The sequence below is a fragment of the Manis pentadactyla genome, chromosome 13 (assembly GCF_030020395.1).
Source record: "Manis pentadactyla isolate mManPen7 chromosome 13, mManPen7.hap1, whole genome shotgun sequence".
NCBI classification, from domain to species: Eukaryota; Metazoa; Chordata; class Mammalia; order Pholidota; family Manidae; genus Manis; species Manis pentadactyla.
The window spans coordinates 30,041,743-30,056,229 of NC_080031.1; the positions used below are offsets into that span (position 1 = coordinate 30,041,743).

Genomic DNA, 14,487 nt, shown 5'->3' on the forward strand with positions numbered 1-14,487 from the left:
ATGTAGTAACCACATTGTTTTTCCATGTGAAACCTTCATAAGAGTGTATATCAATCATACCTTAATAAAAAAAATGTTGTATACCTAAAACTAATGTATCTCAAAAAATAAAAGATTAAAGCAAATTTTAAAACTATGAAATATGACAGCAACATGTTTATCTCACTCGGCTTTTGAAAATATAGTCTTGAAATATTACTGTTAAAATAGCCAAAAGAATCTTGTTTTCCTTTCTTAGGGACTAAAAATACTCCAGCTTCATAGACCAAGCTACTCAGGTAGCAATTTATATCACCATTGTTAGTTCATGAGCACAACATGAAGCCATGTCCTAGGGTTTTTCTTAATATAAGAATGTAGCCATCTAGTCTGTGGGCAATATATTCTTGCTGTTTCAGATGAGATTTTGGTTGCTAAGATGACATTAACACATGGTCTGAAACCAAAAGCCTTTTTTAATTTAAGTAAGTACTACACTTACTTACGCAGTGAGGTGTTAAAAGATGAGGAGGGTGGTAATTTTAGGAAACTTTCACTTCCTAATATGTATTTAGTAGTTTTTTAAATTAGAATATAGTATTATTAATTGTGTAATTTAAAAAGCACCCATATACAATAAAGCTGATAAGAAAATGTAACTGGATATGCATCCTTATATGTGGTTTGGATGAAAGTAAAAATCTGATAGAAAATTTAATAGAGAAAACAAAGTTTTTTTAAGATATGACAGGAACATATCCTAAATTTTTCTAATGCAACAAGGAAGCCAACTTGCCTTTGAAGCTGCCGTCATTAGTAATTAGAAGAGAAAGCTGAAGAATTACGTCAGGAAATACCAGTTATTGTCATAAAATATAGGTTCCCCAGAAACTGGGGGATTAGTCATTAAAATGTGATTGGAATCTAGCTAAATTATGTTATATAGTTATATATAAGACCTTTCTATAAATGTTAAGTGACTTTATCAAAGCAATGCACATAGTAACAGATCTAAATCTAAAATGAGGCCTATATCAATATTCTTTACTCCCACTGCATAGTTAATTATACTTGAAGCATAGTCTTCCAACAAAACTATTCGCAGGGTAGGTAAAATCTCTGGAGCTGAATTTAACTAACTCTTCCAAGCAAAAAATAGTTATCCACCCAATTTAAGAAGCTATGGAAATGATTTAGTTCACTCCAGCAGCTGAATACTTTATTAGGACTATGCAATTCTATCCTTTTTAAAATTCTTTGTAAGATTTTAGAAGTATCTTTTCACCTTCTGTGCTTTTCTTTAGTAACAGACCCAGTATATTATCAAATCTTTGCTAATTTAATTACCATTCAAGGTAAGAGGCCTTGTGAAAGGGCAAAAGCATCAGGCTTATCACACATGACCTATAATATTAAGATTGGTGGTAAAATATTCTTAAAACAAAATAATTTTTTCTCATTTTTTTTTTAATAACCATAAAGAAATATCCCCAGCTATATATGCAGAGCCTACAACAGTGTCAGCCATAGCAGATACTCAGGAAAAAAACTGTGCTTAAATGACACAGCACCTTCCACATGTTTAAGAGATACACTGTTACCTTTGGAACAGTATTGTAAAAATATACAACCAGTAAATCTGATGCTGTAATACTATTAGTTGTTTAATAACAGCTAACATTTATTGAGTTCTGACTATATACCTGGTATGTGGTAAGTGCTTTACATCTCAGTAGGCACAATTATTATCTCCATTTTAATAAGGGACATCCCCATTTTAAGTTGGAACAGTTACTGTTTATTTGGCAAAAAACTGGTTCCTCCTTGTCTGCTCAGAGTATTCTCTTGAGGCCTTCCCTAGTCACCCTATTTGAAAGCCCCTCGAAACTTTCCACTTTCTATCCCTGTACCTCATCATATTTATTACCTTTATAACTCTCCACAATCTGTAATTATCTTGCCTACTTACCTATTTACTGTTTTCCCCACTAGAAGACAAGTCCCCCAAGGGCAGGTATCTTATCAAACTTGTTCACTACTACAACCCCAGCACCTTAGTACAGTGCCTGACACAGAAGGAATGTTTAAAAAATATGTACTGAATGAATCATTCAATAAATGACAGAAGATTAAGTTAACCTCAAGTGCACTTACTAATATTTTCTTTGTAAAATTAGTTGCCATGTACATATTAAAAAAAAAAATACAAGACAGTAGAAATTAAAAGCATAGGATCTTTGGTCAGAATGACCTAGTTTGAATTCTGGCTCTTGTAATTGTTATGACCTTGGGAAAATTACTTTTTCTCACCTATAATATAGGGATAATACGACTTACTTAATAGAATGGTCACAAGGAAAAAATGATCTAACTAGCACAATTTGGAAATAAAGGTACCAATTATGCTATTAGAAAAATGCTAACATAGGAATAAAAACTTAACTAGAATCTTAAGCTACCAGGAAAGTTCCTAGGACAAGTAAAACAAGTGAGCATAAAAGAAAAAAACTGACCCATTTTACAGTAGCTAGTAACCTTTTTAAGTAAGATGAGCGACCTTTTGTTTCTGTATCATACGTACTAATAAAACCGGTCTTTTGAATAATGGGTCAACATTTTAAATGGAGGTCAGTAAGAAAATGAATTCCTTTCATTTAATTTGGGTTAGTGGTTGTCTTGGGATGCCAGTAATAGCAGTTTTTCTGGTCTAGAATCTGTTCCGTTACTACACAATTTTTAAATCATATTTTTGGGATCACTCAGCTAATCTTAACAGTGAAGTTAGTGGTGCCCCCCATGCAACCAGTCTTACTTTATACAGTTAGCCTAAACTTATACCTCAAGTTCACAGTACACTTGAGACCTTAATTAGCACTAAATGTAAGACAATGATTACATATAGACTGTTTTATTTTAAACAAACACTGAGAAGGATAATGATAAAAGAGGGGAAAAAAAACAAACAGGGAAGCAGGTAAGAGAAAGGAAACAAGGAAAGGAGGAGGAGCTTTAAAGTCAGTAATTCCAAAAGACCAAAACCATTCTATGGGGGAAAAAAATTCTTGTTTTTATGAAGATGTTAGTAATAAATAGGAAGCATGTGTTCTTCTTCATATATTTGCTTAACTCTTCAGCCTCATCCCTAGCTTTAACTTTCACCTCTAAACTATGGCCTCACCGTAGGCCTACAGCTTTACATTCACTGCTTACAGAATTTAGCTTAAGTTAGCTCTGCCAGGCTTTCCCTGGCACCTCCAAGGCTGAGTTATATCTTCCTCCTATGAGGTCTCACAGTGCATCTTCTTAATACAGCCCTATCATACTGCATTAATATCAGTCTATTTATTATTACACCTCTAGAAGGTGAACGGCTAAATAGCAATTATTAAAGGTAAATGTGTTATGCAATGATGTACCTGAGTTCTAAATCTTGTACTCTGTCTCCCGATAGATTCAGAAAATGTCAGTTTCTGGTTCAGAAAAATTTTAAGAGAAAATTGATTAAAAAAAAAAGAAAAAAGAACTATATAAAGTATAAAATGCTTTATTACATACTTGGTTTTCCAGAATACCAAATCTTCATTAGCTAATGGATGGAAGTCAATAATTGAATCTCTGTTTACAAATGGTATTAGTAGTAAATGAGTTTCACCCCACCCATTAAATATAGATATTTAGCTATATATTTAAAGAAATATCAGCCTGCAACAGCACCAAATTCTTAGCCTAACCAAATCCTCAGTGTTGACCCTGATCACAGCACACAGCACTAACACATGGAAGGCCTGCAATAAAGAATTTGTTAAATGAATGAACCAAAAAAAGTTTTAAAGCATGTGACTGATATCTTCTTATATTAATTTCATTACCTGCATACTCATAAAACCAAGCCAGGCACTTCTTGCTTGAAAAATGTTCCTCTCCACTTATTAGTCTAGCAGGGGGTTGGGATCTGCAATAGCTTAGAAAACACACAAATGCCTAAGAATTTCATCAAGTGTCAAGTTTTAGTGAAAAGCTAAGTTCAATATGAACTAATTTAATTCAAACTAAACAATATATGTGTATATATATATATATATATATAGTTACAACTGGTGTTATAAGAAAAAACTGGAGTTAAGTACTTGCAATTTGAAACAGTAGTTTATACATAAAAACTGCTTGCTAACAAAACCCAAATGCTACTTTGCTCACTATCAAATTCCAAAAATATCAACTATAAAAATTATTTCCCCATATTTCTAACAGCCACAGTGAAGTTCAACCTAATGGTCTCAATGCAGGCCTGGTAGTTGGAAAGTATAAATTTTTACAGTGATTGTTCTGCTGATCTGCATGAAAATTGTATTTGTGCATAAAGAGGATACATACGAAAACAATCTTACAAAATATATTCCAATACTTTTAATGAATATTTCAAGATAAAATTATGGTAATAATTGTGTATTGATCAACTATGAAGCTTAGATATTTAAACATAAAACATGATTTTAGGAACTAAGAGTATAATTAAATTCAAGATTAAAAAAAAAAAACCCTAAAAGATAACAATGGTACAAATTATTAGGACAAAGCTATTTAATGCCCCTGGGTTTTTTTTTTCCATGAAATCATTAAAATTTGGTTAGTTCATAAGTGACCTGTAGGATTTAATGAACTTCAGAGAACCTGAAGGAGCTCAGTTACACTATCACAATGACAGAAATGCCTTAACTTCTGCAACTGGGTAATGTAATGTAAAATAAGGATATTTTATTTTAAATGTTAAGTTGATAGAGCAAAGTATCACCTGAGTTCTAATACCACTGACTGCTCAACTATTTTAATGTGCTTAAATTACTTTTGGTCCATTATACACTTACAATGGCTACAAGTTAGAGAAATAAAAAACTAATTTGCATGTTCCTTAAAAATGTGAGCTAGTGGAATAACTATCAAATTTTAGTGTGAGTTTGCAAGAGATATTAAGAAAACGGCATAATCTTTCAGAGTAATAGCCCAAGAAATAACAACTTTAGGCTCTTTTGCCAAACACAGAAATAAAGGAAGAAAATTCCACCAATTACAAAAAGAAGGATTCAGACTAAGTTAGTCACCTACCTCACATTTTAAGCAGCTCTCTCTTTTAAGGAGAGCTCTATCATTATCTCCTCTTTATAATGCTGGCTACAGTCTTCTTTTAATGGCAGCATCTGAAGTTGTTACATCAAGTACCAACCACTAATACAGTCAGACACCCAATATTTAAAAAACCCACTTCTCACTCCTAATTGCAGTAATTTTTTGCGGCATACAATGGTGCTGTGACGCTTCAATGGGATCAAAGACCTGTAAACTACAGATGTGCCTTCTTCTCCAAGAGGATACAGAGTAAAATAGCTCTCAAGTTATTCATATTTATATTGAGAACTAGCAGCTCCTAAATGCTAGAACATAATACGCATGCATGGCCTTTCCAACTCTGCACGCAAGGACTTGGCTCAGGTGGAGGCGCTGTACTTCCAGAAAACGGAGCTCCAGCGTTTTAAAAGGCCTCCTGCTGGGATCGTCGAGGTTTGACACTAAAAATATTAAATTTGGAGGCCAATTATATCATAGGGTGCTTTCCTTTCGACCATTTCCGTGGCAGTCGTCAGGCCAAGACTCCTCACTCTGCTCCTTTCTTCACACTTTAAAGAAATGCTAGAAGTGACCCTTGCGCGGATCTGTACCCACTCCTAGGTCTGGAAAGAAGGGGTAAGGGGAAAAAGCTCAATTTACTTACGCATTCCTGTGTTCCCTCCCCTTCAGGGTAAGCGGGCTCTAAGGAGACGACCCTTCCAGTGCCTCCGTAGGAGCCGAGCACCCACACCGAGCACGAGGCGGCGGCCCTGGGCGCAAGAGCTCGCGCTGCTCCGCGCCCCCCACCTAGGTTCACCAGGCGGGATCACCTCTCCCAGCCCAGCCCCAGAGCCTGGGCCTGCTGGCTTCCCCTCCTGCCTTCCAGCAAAGGGGCAAAGACTGAAGGTGGGCGGGTGGGAGGTGGTACCTGGAGATTTTACACTTTTTGAGGCCTCCGTCTTCCGCCACTGCCGCGGCCACCCCAGGGGATTTTCTCTTCTTCTTCACCGGCATCTTCCGCCCTCCCCGGCAGGGCGGGCAGGGGAGCCGGGGAAGGGGGTCGCTGTCCACCGAGGACTCCTCAGGGCTGGCACCCGGCTCCCAGAGACCGCAGCAAACGTAGGAGCAGAGTCGCCAGCCCGCACGAGGGCGGCCCAGCCCGGCCGCCGCCTGCTCCCAGGTCTCCTTCTCGTCCGGCTGTGCTCGGGGCAAGGGAGACCTCCCCGCCGGGGGGCACTGCGGCTTGGTCACACCGGGGAAAGGGAACGCGAACAGCGCGGAACCCTGGCCAGTCCCAGGCTCGGAAAGCAAGAGGCTAGTCTGCCCCGGAAGCAAATCCACCGGGGCCGGAAGTGACGGCCCAGGGCCGGTCGCTGCGCGGGGCGTGGCTTTGGTGGGCTCTGGGAAGCTCGGTCCTCCGGATTGAGCGACTGGCCGCGGCCGCCGCGAGTGGGGAGCCGGAGGTTGTTGGCCGATTGACCTCCAGTCGGTCCAGATATCCCGGCCTTTCTTCACGAAGCTTCCACCCCGCCCTAATGCTGGTATTCACCTTCAGGAAATGTTTTATGAAACCACGAACACTCTGCAGTTTGCCTTAAAAAGAAGCTGGTGGAGCAAGCGAAGTTTCACCTCTGAGCTCTAAAATTCGGCAAGCTCACGTCAATTGTTCCCTTTCCCTTAAGTGCATATTTTCTTTTGGGGCCGGCGACCAGCGACCCCCTCTCCCCTTCTCCGTCATCTCTGACCTCTGCTTATCACTTTTCCCCTTATTAAAACTAAGCCCTACCATTTCTGTTTCCACAGAGCACATCTCTCAGGTAAGAGGCAGTAGGTGATGGCTTGATCTAGAGAGGAATTTGGGCGACAGTTCTAAGGGGTCTCTCCTCAAACCTTATTGCCCAAAGCATTTGTGATAGCTCCACCTACACGTCAGTGAAAATACTATTTATAAAGGTTATTGCATCTAAAGACTACATAGTAGAAAATAGTTTTAGTCAATATACATGTAAAATAAGTTCACATCTGTGAACAAGTGTGATGGTAGAGGACTAAATTCTCTTTTAATTCAATAACAGCCCACGTGGTTCTAGTGAGACTCCCTCTACCTCGGCACTCTCTTCTGACCAATAGAATATCATATTTCCTCAGTTCCATTAATTGGTTCAGAATTGACATATGACCCAGGCCAGACCAATCAGTGCCAATGACTTGAAACTGAACCATCTGGAAACAGTTCTATTTCCTAGGGGTGTGAATCTGAGAGGATGTGGAGAATGAAACCAAAACTCAGAAGAGACCAGAATCAAGCAGAAAGACAAAAACCAAGACATGATTTTATGGAAGGAGCCTTGAATCCATGAAATAATCTGGGAATTTAAGTTATATAAGCCAATAAATATCACTTTTGCTTATTCAGTTCTCTCTTTACTTTTTGCAAGAATGATGTTCTTGAATGCTGTAGTCCTTCAACTAAATTAAAAATATATGAAGCCGAAAAATCAAATCTGAATAAGATGAAGTCTTTAAAGTCAAGTATCTAAAGTCTCTAAAAAGAAATACCATCTCTAAGTAGAGGACAGAGGGTCATGTTAACACTCAATGGAACCAAAAAAACATCTAGATTCAGAAGAAAATCTACAGGAAAATTCCACAACAAATTATTAGAAACAGAGAAGGAAAATTTAAAAGATACTTAACGGCTATATCAGTCATTTTCCATATGTGGTTCTTATTTGAATCTTGATTCAAACAATTTAAACAGTATTATAACATTTATGGGACCATTGGAAATTTGAACACTTGCTGAATATTTGATGGATTCTAGAACAGGCAAAACTTTTAAGTGATTATCACTGATGCTTGGGGACAGGACGGAATAGAGACGGAGGGGAAAGACTGCAATGCAGCACAAAGGAACTTTTTGGATAATAGACGTATTTTATGTCTTGATTGAAGTGGTGGTATATATACTTGTTAAAAGTCATTGTATTATACATTTAAAACTATGCCCTTTATTGTATGAAGATTATTTCCAGTAAAGTTTATATAAAAAGTACAAAAAAATCCCAAAACACTAACAGAAATAATCAAGCTTGTTTCTTCAAGATGAGCTGCAAAAGCTATACATCCTTTTCCCCAAATACAACAGAGGAAATGGAATAAAAATCTAGAGGATGTAGACAAAGATCTCCGAAGACAAGAAATATCTTTCCAGAGAGCAGACACAAGGCCTAAGCAAGGGGTAAAGGGTAATGCCTGTCTAGCAGGATACTAGCATTGCTATGGACCAATGACTATTGCATATATTCCATTCTTTTCTAAATAGGACTATTTACATGGTTATCATGTCCCTTCTCTACTGTTTATGGTGTGGGAGTGGGGAGCAGATAATTGTCTCTTAGTTCATAGGTCACTGACAATGAAAAAACCACTTCAAAAAAAGTTTTCTGTCCTTTTAGTCACTCGAAGATAAGATTTTATAGGGTTTCCCTTCTCCATATAAAAGTTTATACTCTAGCCAATTTGTAAATACATAATCCTACATATTCATTGTCTTTTACATAGTTCATTTTTCAGTGAACTGTACTTTTTCCCCAGTTTTATTGAGAAATAATTGACATACCATTACTGAATAAACAAGGTATACAGTATGATGGTTTGATCTGCATATATTGTGAAATGATTGCCACAGTAAGTTCAGCTAACATTCATCTTATATATAGCATAAAGCAGTGTTAGCTAAAGTCATCATGTACATTACATCCCTAGTATTTGTTTGTCTTATAACTGGAAATTTATAACTTTTGAGAACATTTTTCCAGTCTCCCCTTACCCACCACTCTCCTGTAACCACAAATATGATCTCTTTTCCTATGAGTTTTGTAGGATATTTTTTTGTTAGATTCCACATAAAAACAGATCATACAGTATTGGATTTAATTTATTGCACTTATTGTAATGCCTTCAAGGTCTATACATGTTGTTGTAAATGGTAGGATTTCCTTGCTTTTTATGACTAAATATTTCATATATATATATATGTATATACATAGATACATACGTGTGTGTGTGTATACCACAATTCTTTATCCATTCATCCATTAATGGACTTTTAGTTTATTTCCATGTCTTGGCTATTGTAAATAATGCTTACTATGAACATGGATGTGCAGATACCTTTTTGAGTTAATGTTGCTGGATCATATGGTAGTTCTATTTTAATTTTTTGAGACTTCCCCCTACTGTTTTTCATAATGGCTATACCAATTTACAATCTACCCAACAGTGTGTAAGTGTTCCCTTTTCTCCACATGCTCTCTAGTATTTGTTATCTCTTGTCCTTTTGATGATGGGCATTTTAAAAGGTGTGAAGTGATATCTCACGTGGTTTTAATCTGCATTTTCCTAATGACTAGTGATGTTCATCATCTTTTCATGTACCTGTTGGCCTTTTGTATATCCTTTTTTGAGAAGTGTCTATTCAGGTTTTTTGCCCATTTTGGGGTTGTTTATATTTTTGCTGTTGAGTTGTGCCAGTTCTTTATATGTTTTTGATATTAACCCTTTATCAGATATACAGTTTGAAAATATTTTTTCCTATTCTGTACATTGTCTTTTCACTTTTTCAACAGTATTTTTTTGCTGTGCAGAAGCTTTTTAGTTTCATGTATCCCTACTTGTTACTTTTTATTTTGTTGCTTATGCTTTAGGTGTCATATCCAAAAAAATCATTACTAAGATCCACATAAGGAGCTTTGTTGCTAAGTTTTCTTCTGGGACTTTCATGGTTTTGGGTTTTACATTTAAGTCTTTAATCCATTAATTTTTGTGAGTGGTGTAAGATCTGGGTCTAGTTTTATTCTTTTATATGTGAATATCCAATTATCACAGTACCATTTATTGAAGAGACTGTCTTTTCTCCATTGAGGATTCTTAAAAAAAAAAAGATCAACTTGTAGATGAATGGAAGAAGATTCCTCCACACTGGGAGATTCTGGAGATTCAGCTGAATGCAGTGACTGGTTAGGAGTCTACTTGCATCTGTAGAAGTCTCTGAAAAAAAAGATAAAAGGCTAGGTCTATGTATGATATTCATCACTCAGTCTTGTTATTCAAACACACTTAATGACACTTAAAATAAACCAGGAACTGTTCTCTACCACTCATCCAAAAAGATTTCTTCTCTGCAGCAAGTCATCAAAGCAACGCACTCTCTGCCCGTAATTTTGATTCCGTGAACTAATTTTCTTCATTTGGGATATGTATTCACATACTGGAAGGCAAATCAGATGTCCAACTTAATATGATTTCCCTCCTGAGCACTTAATCTTAGTACTCTTAGATAGATTTCAAGCAGAAAGTGCTGCTTTTGGCCACTGATTATATAAGACAATGCTTTCTACCTATCATCTCACATCCAGAATTTTATGGATCCTGACATTTTCAAAGTCATCCAATGTCAGTGGTTCTGCTGAGTTATTACTCCTTCCTACACTTTATTTTTAAATTTTTATTTATTTTTGTTTCTGACTTTTGACTTTTAAAAAAATAACCTTTTTATTTTAGAAGAGTTTTAGATTTACAGAGAAGTTGCAAAGATAGTATAGAAAGTTCCCATATAATCCACACCCAGTTTCCACTATTTTAACATCTCATGTTAGTATGGTACATTTCTCACAACTAATAAACCAATGATGATTTATTGTTATATTAATATTGACTATATTTCTTGATAGGACTGACATAGTTCTAGAACATGTGGGTTGAGAGATATCATTGGGACTATTTTCAAAAAACAAAATCTGCCACCGTGAGATGTAAGTAGAAACCAATCTTATGTTTGTCCCTACTGTCCCTGTAAAACTGCTCTGAACCCATTCTTCCTTGGATCTTAACTAAAATGTCATTTCAATCCCATGTTGTATGGGATTTGTCTTCTGTAGGGGGATTATACATTCCTGTCCTGATGAATTCATGTGTAGCCCTATGACTTAAAGAGAAGTGGTGTATCATTAACAGCTAACATGGGGGTCACCATGTTTTCCTTTCTCTCTGTTACAATGACAAGCCATGTTCAGTAGTGGTTACTGCCTCAGTCTGGGTCCCTGAGTGAACCATATCCACAGTCAGACTGCAATTGATGTACTCTATAACACTGCTTTAGGATGTAAGGGGTACGTGGCATTGGGCCTCTCTAAAACACTAGGGGTTCTTATGGGCTTTAAGAAATCATTTCCACTATGCTCTCTTTTCAATAATAAGTTTGGGAAGTATATAGCGTGACAAAAACATGACACTTATACACGTGTATAGAATAAGTAGTTAGACATTGGGCAGCAAAACACCAGATTAGAAGGCTGGTTAGTTGGAGATACCTAGTGTGCTTTAGCATAATATTTAGTAGAACTGTGCCCAGTGAGTAGAAGGTAGACCATTAGCCTAGTGAGACTATCAGAAATATATGGAGGCAGAGTGGTATGTTTTGGCCATAGTTATTTGTTTTTGGCAAGATATTACAGGAAAGAGGGGAGTTCAGATGAGAATCAGTAGGTTTTCTAGAAGATAAAAAGGTACTAAGGAATTCTAGAGATCAAGGTCCCTTCAGAGTTAGAAAAGAACGCCCCATACCTTAAGTAACAGAAGATAAAACTGGAAAAATTTTAAATGACAAAGACATTAAAAGAGCTCTCAGTTAAAAAACAAACAAATGAACAAAAAAACTATCTTTTTGCAAGATGAGGTTTTAACCTTGCTAACCTATTATTTCAGATAGCCTGGAGCTAGCTAGCATTAACTGAAAGAGGGGGCAAGTGTTTGAGAAAGCAAAGAAATCATTCTAGAGCTTTTTAAGTAGGAAAGAACTAGAATGTGGAATTTAGAATATGGAATCAAAAGCAAATACATCAGAAAGTTATTAAGTTTTTAAGGAATTTTACAATTCAAGAAACCATGTGTCTAGATAAAGAAGACTGAGCCTTAAACCAACCATCAAGCTCCCAGAGCTTCGGCCTAGCAGGAAGCTCAGGTAACTTATCTTTTTGGTTTTTTATAGGTTGCTGGACTGTGAGGAGCCACATCTGAACCTGATGGAAAGGCCTGTGCACCACATGGAGATCTTAACTCGCTTTTCTTTCTGTAATAAAGGACTCCCCAAAATGTGTATTCATTGACCTCACAGCCCCATCCTGATAAGAACACTAGATACATGATAGGGATAACTTCCATTAGTTTCAGTAAGTGTATTTCTTAATGCTGTAAAATTTCAAATTTCATATTTGTTAGATATATTTAGGGATTAAAGGTACCCAGGCAATGTTTGAAAAATAGGAATTGTAACTTGGTTTCTTTTCCTCTAAATTTATCCTGAGCTGAGTAAATTGATGCTGCCATTTTTTTTTTGATGTTCTGTTCTCATAGCAACAGGCTTTGATGTCAGAGGGTTATTTTATCACATTATGTATTCAAAAAAAGAAGGTAGGCTGTGAAGCAGAAAGCTCTGATTTAATTGCAACAACTATTTTATGGAACTAGAAATGGAAGGATAAATAAAAAATAAGACTGAAAATAAGTTTATGTGCACATCTTTACTAATAGTCACCCAGGTATAAAAAAGCTTTCCCTTCAGCAGTTTACATCAACGGTTATGTATTTTTAAAAATAATATTAAAAGGCATTCACAAATCTAAACTGTTGCCTGCAAATAAAAGGAAAATAGATCACAACCACTGTAAAGAAAACAGCACCAAAACATCTAAAAGAATAATTAGCATCGTTATACAAGGAAAGATTACTTATTAATATGTTTTGAAAATTTTTTGTCCTAAGAAACTTGAAACAGTTTCACTAGCATACTTTATTACCCTAAAAATTGAAAGGACTATCTTCAGACAAATGATTATCATAATTTAGTGCAGTTGCAACAGACTTCATTAAGGCAGCTTTCTGTAAAGCAGCTTTACAGACTCAGGCCTATGGCCTGCTAGGTTATGTAAATCAGTGAAATGGCCTGGGTGTGAGACAATGGGGTGGGTGAGTACCTGCCCGGTCTGCCGCAGTCTGGATGGGCTGGATTAGGCCAGAGCAACGAAGAAGCCAATAGTTTCCGTTAAACCAACAAAATTTGCTCACACTCCGTGTTGGTCAAGGGTCAGCTGGAGACACTGATTGTTCATTATTAGAGCAGCTGCTCTCTAAAACATTATTGGTTACTAAAGCAGAAGAAAAAGTGTAGCTTCTTTTGCTTAGTTCAAGCAATATTTTTTTTCCTAATGTGATAGACATTGCAAAGTATGCTAGCCATTAGGAAGGACTGTTCTCAAATACTCTACAGTTCTTTCTTTTTGTATATATGGTACAGTTGCACTTAGCTGACCACTTGCAGTTAGAGGTGACCATGTGACTTGCCTGGTGAATAAACTGTGAGTGGAACTAATGTGCAGAACCTTTAAGAGCTAATCAAGTACTTTGCCACAGTTCTTTCCCCTCAATACCAATAAGATATATTGTCAATTAAGACAGTAAGATTCAAAACATTTAAATTACTGAATCATAATGTTTATATTGTCTCATAAAGAAGCTAAAAAATATTATCTACAAGGAATGCTATAGTTTGATTTTGTTCCCTAATGTCTGTTACTGGTTCTCTTTGTTAGTGAGGCTGGGAAAAATCATCCCTGTATCATCACATTTCTGGCCTATTCCCACTCCCTTCACAACCATGCTCAGGATTAGTTGGGAGGAGAAAGGAGGGCAGAAGTGCAGATAAAGAATTATCTTCAGCTGTGTTATAAGCCAATAAATACTTAACACCCTTGCTTACCTGTCTTCTTCATCTCTCCCTATTTTCAGTGCAATTCACTGCAGGAAGAATTGGTTCCCTATTCAAACCAGAAGTAATGGTTAGAGATTATTCACTGACTTAGGAACAGAATCAGAAGAGAGAGAATTATTTTTATTTTACTAGGACACATAAAAATATATAGAGGTAAATATAATTAAGTATTTGTGTTGATCATTAAATGACATATTAGAGTATATTTCATTATACTGATGATTGAAATCCAAATACCATGCCTTAAAGTAAGTTTCAGCTTTTTAAGTCTGAAGAATGAGGTTCTGAAATCCTTCTTTCATGTACAACACCCCCTAGACATATCCAACATTGTCTTTAACATAATTTGCTCAATATTTGTAAAACACAATCAATAAAATATAAACAACTTTTTCCTTTAATCATGTTCAGAATACATGCAGATACTTTAGAGATCATCTAGAACAGTGGACCCCTGGGGAATCCTGAGACATTTTCAGGAGTCTGTGAAGTCTGTGAACTATTTCACAGTAATAGTAAATCATTTTGTGCCTGTTTTTCACTGTACTTGACATTTGCATTGATGACACAAAAGT

At 36.5% G+C, this 14,487-nt stretch overlaps 1 protein-coding gene and 1 long non-coding RNA gene across 7 annotated transcripts in view; both read right to left on the bottom strand.

Moving 5' to 3' along the window:
- The window catches only part of DCUN1D5 (defective in cullin neddylation 1 domain containing 5), a 32,283-nt gene extending 25,888 nt beyond the window's left edge, over positions 1-6,395 (bottom strand). Inside the window, exons 1-2 of one of the 6 annotated variants that reach the window (XM_036902769.2) lie at positions 6,011-6,394; positions 3,535-3,592 (exon numbers count right to left, since the gene is read on the bottom strand). In XM_036902769.2, coding sequence (XP_036758664.1) covers positions 3,535-3,562 — 28 coding nt within the window. In that variant the 5' untranslated portion in view covers positions 3,563-3,592; positions 6,011-6,394. Of the gene's footprint in view, positions 1-3,534; positions 3,593-3,848; positions 3,941-6,010 lie in introns of those variants that run through there. The other 5 variants (XM_036902768.2, XM_057490361.1, XM_036902770.2 and 2 more) reach the window with 5 other exon arrangements.
- Positions 1,091-3,490, bottom strand: LOC130680155 (uncharacterized). The gene is made up of 2 exons (XR_008993203.1): positions 3,139-3,490; positions 1,091-3,107 (listed from the first exon to the last, which is right to left on the bottom strand). It is a non-coding gene; the product is annotated as an uncharacterized LOC130680155 (long non-coding RNA).
- Positions 6,396-14,487: the final 8,092 nt, after the last annotated feature.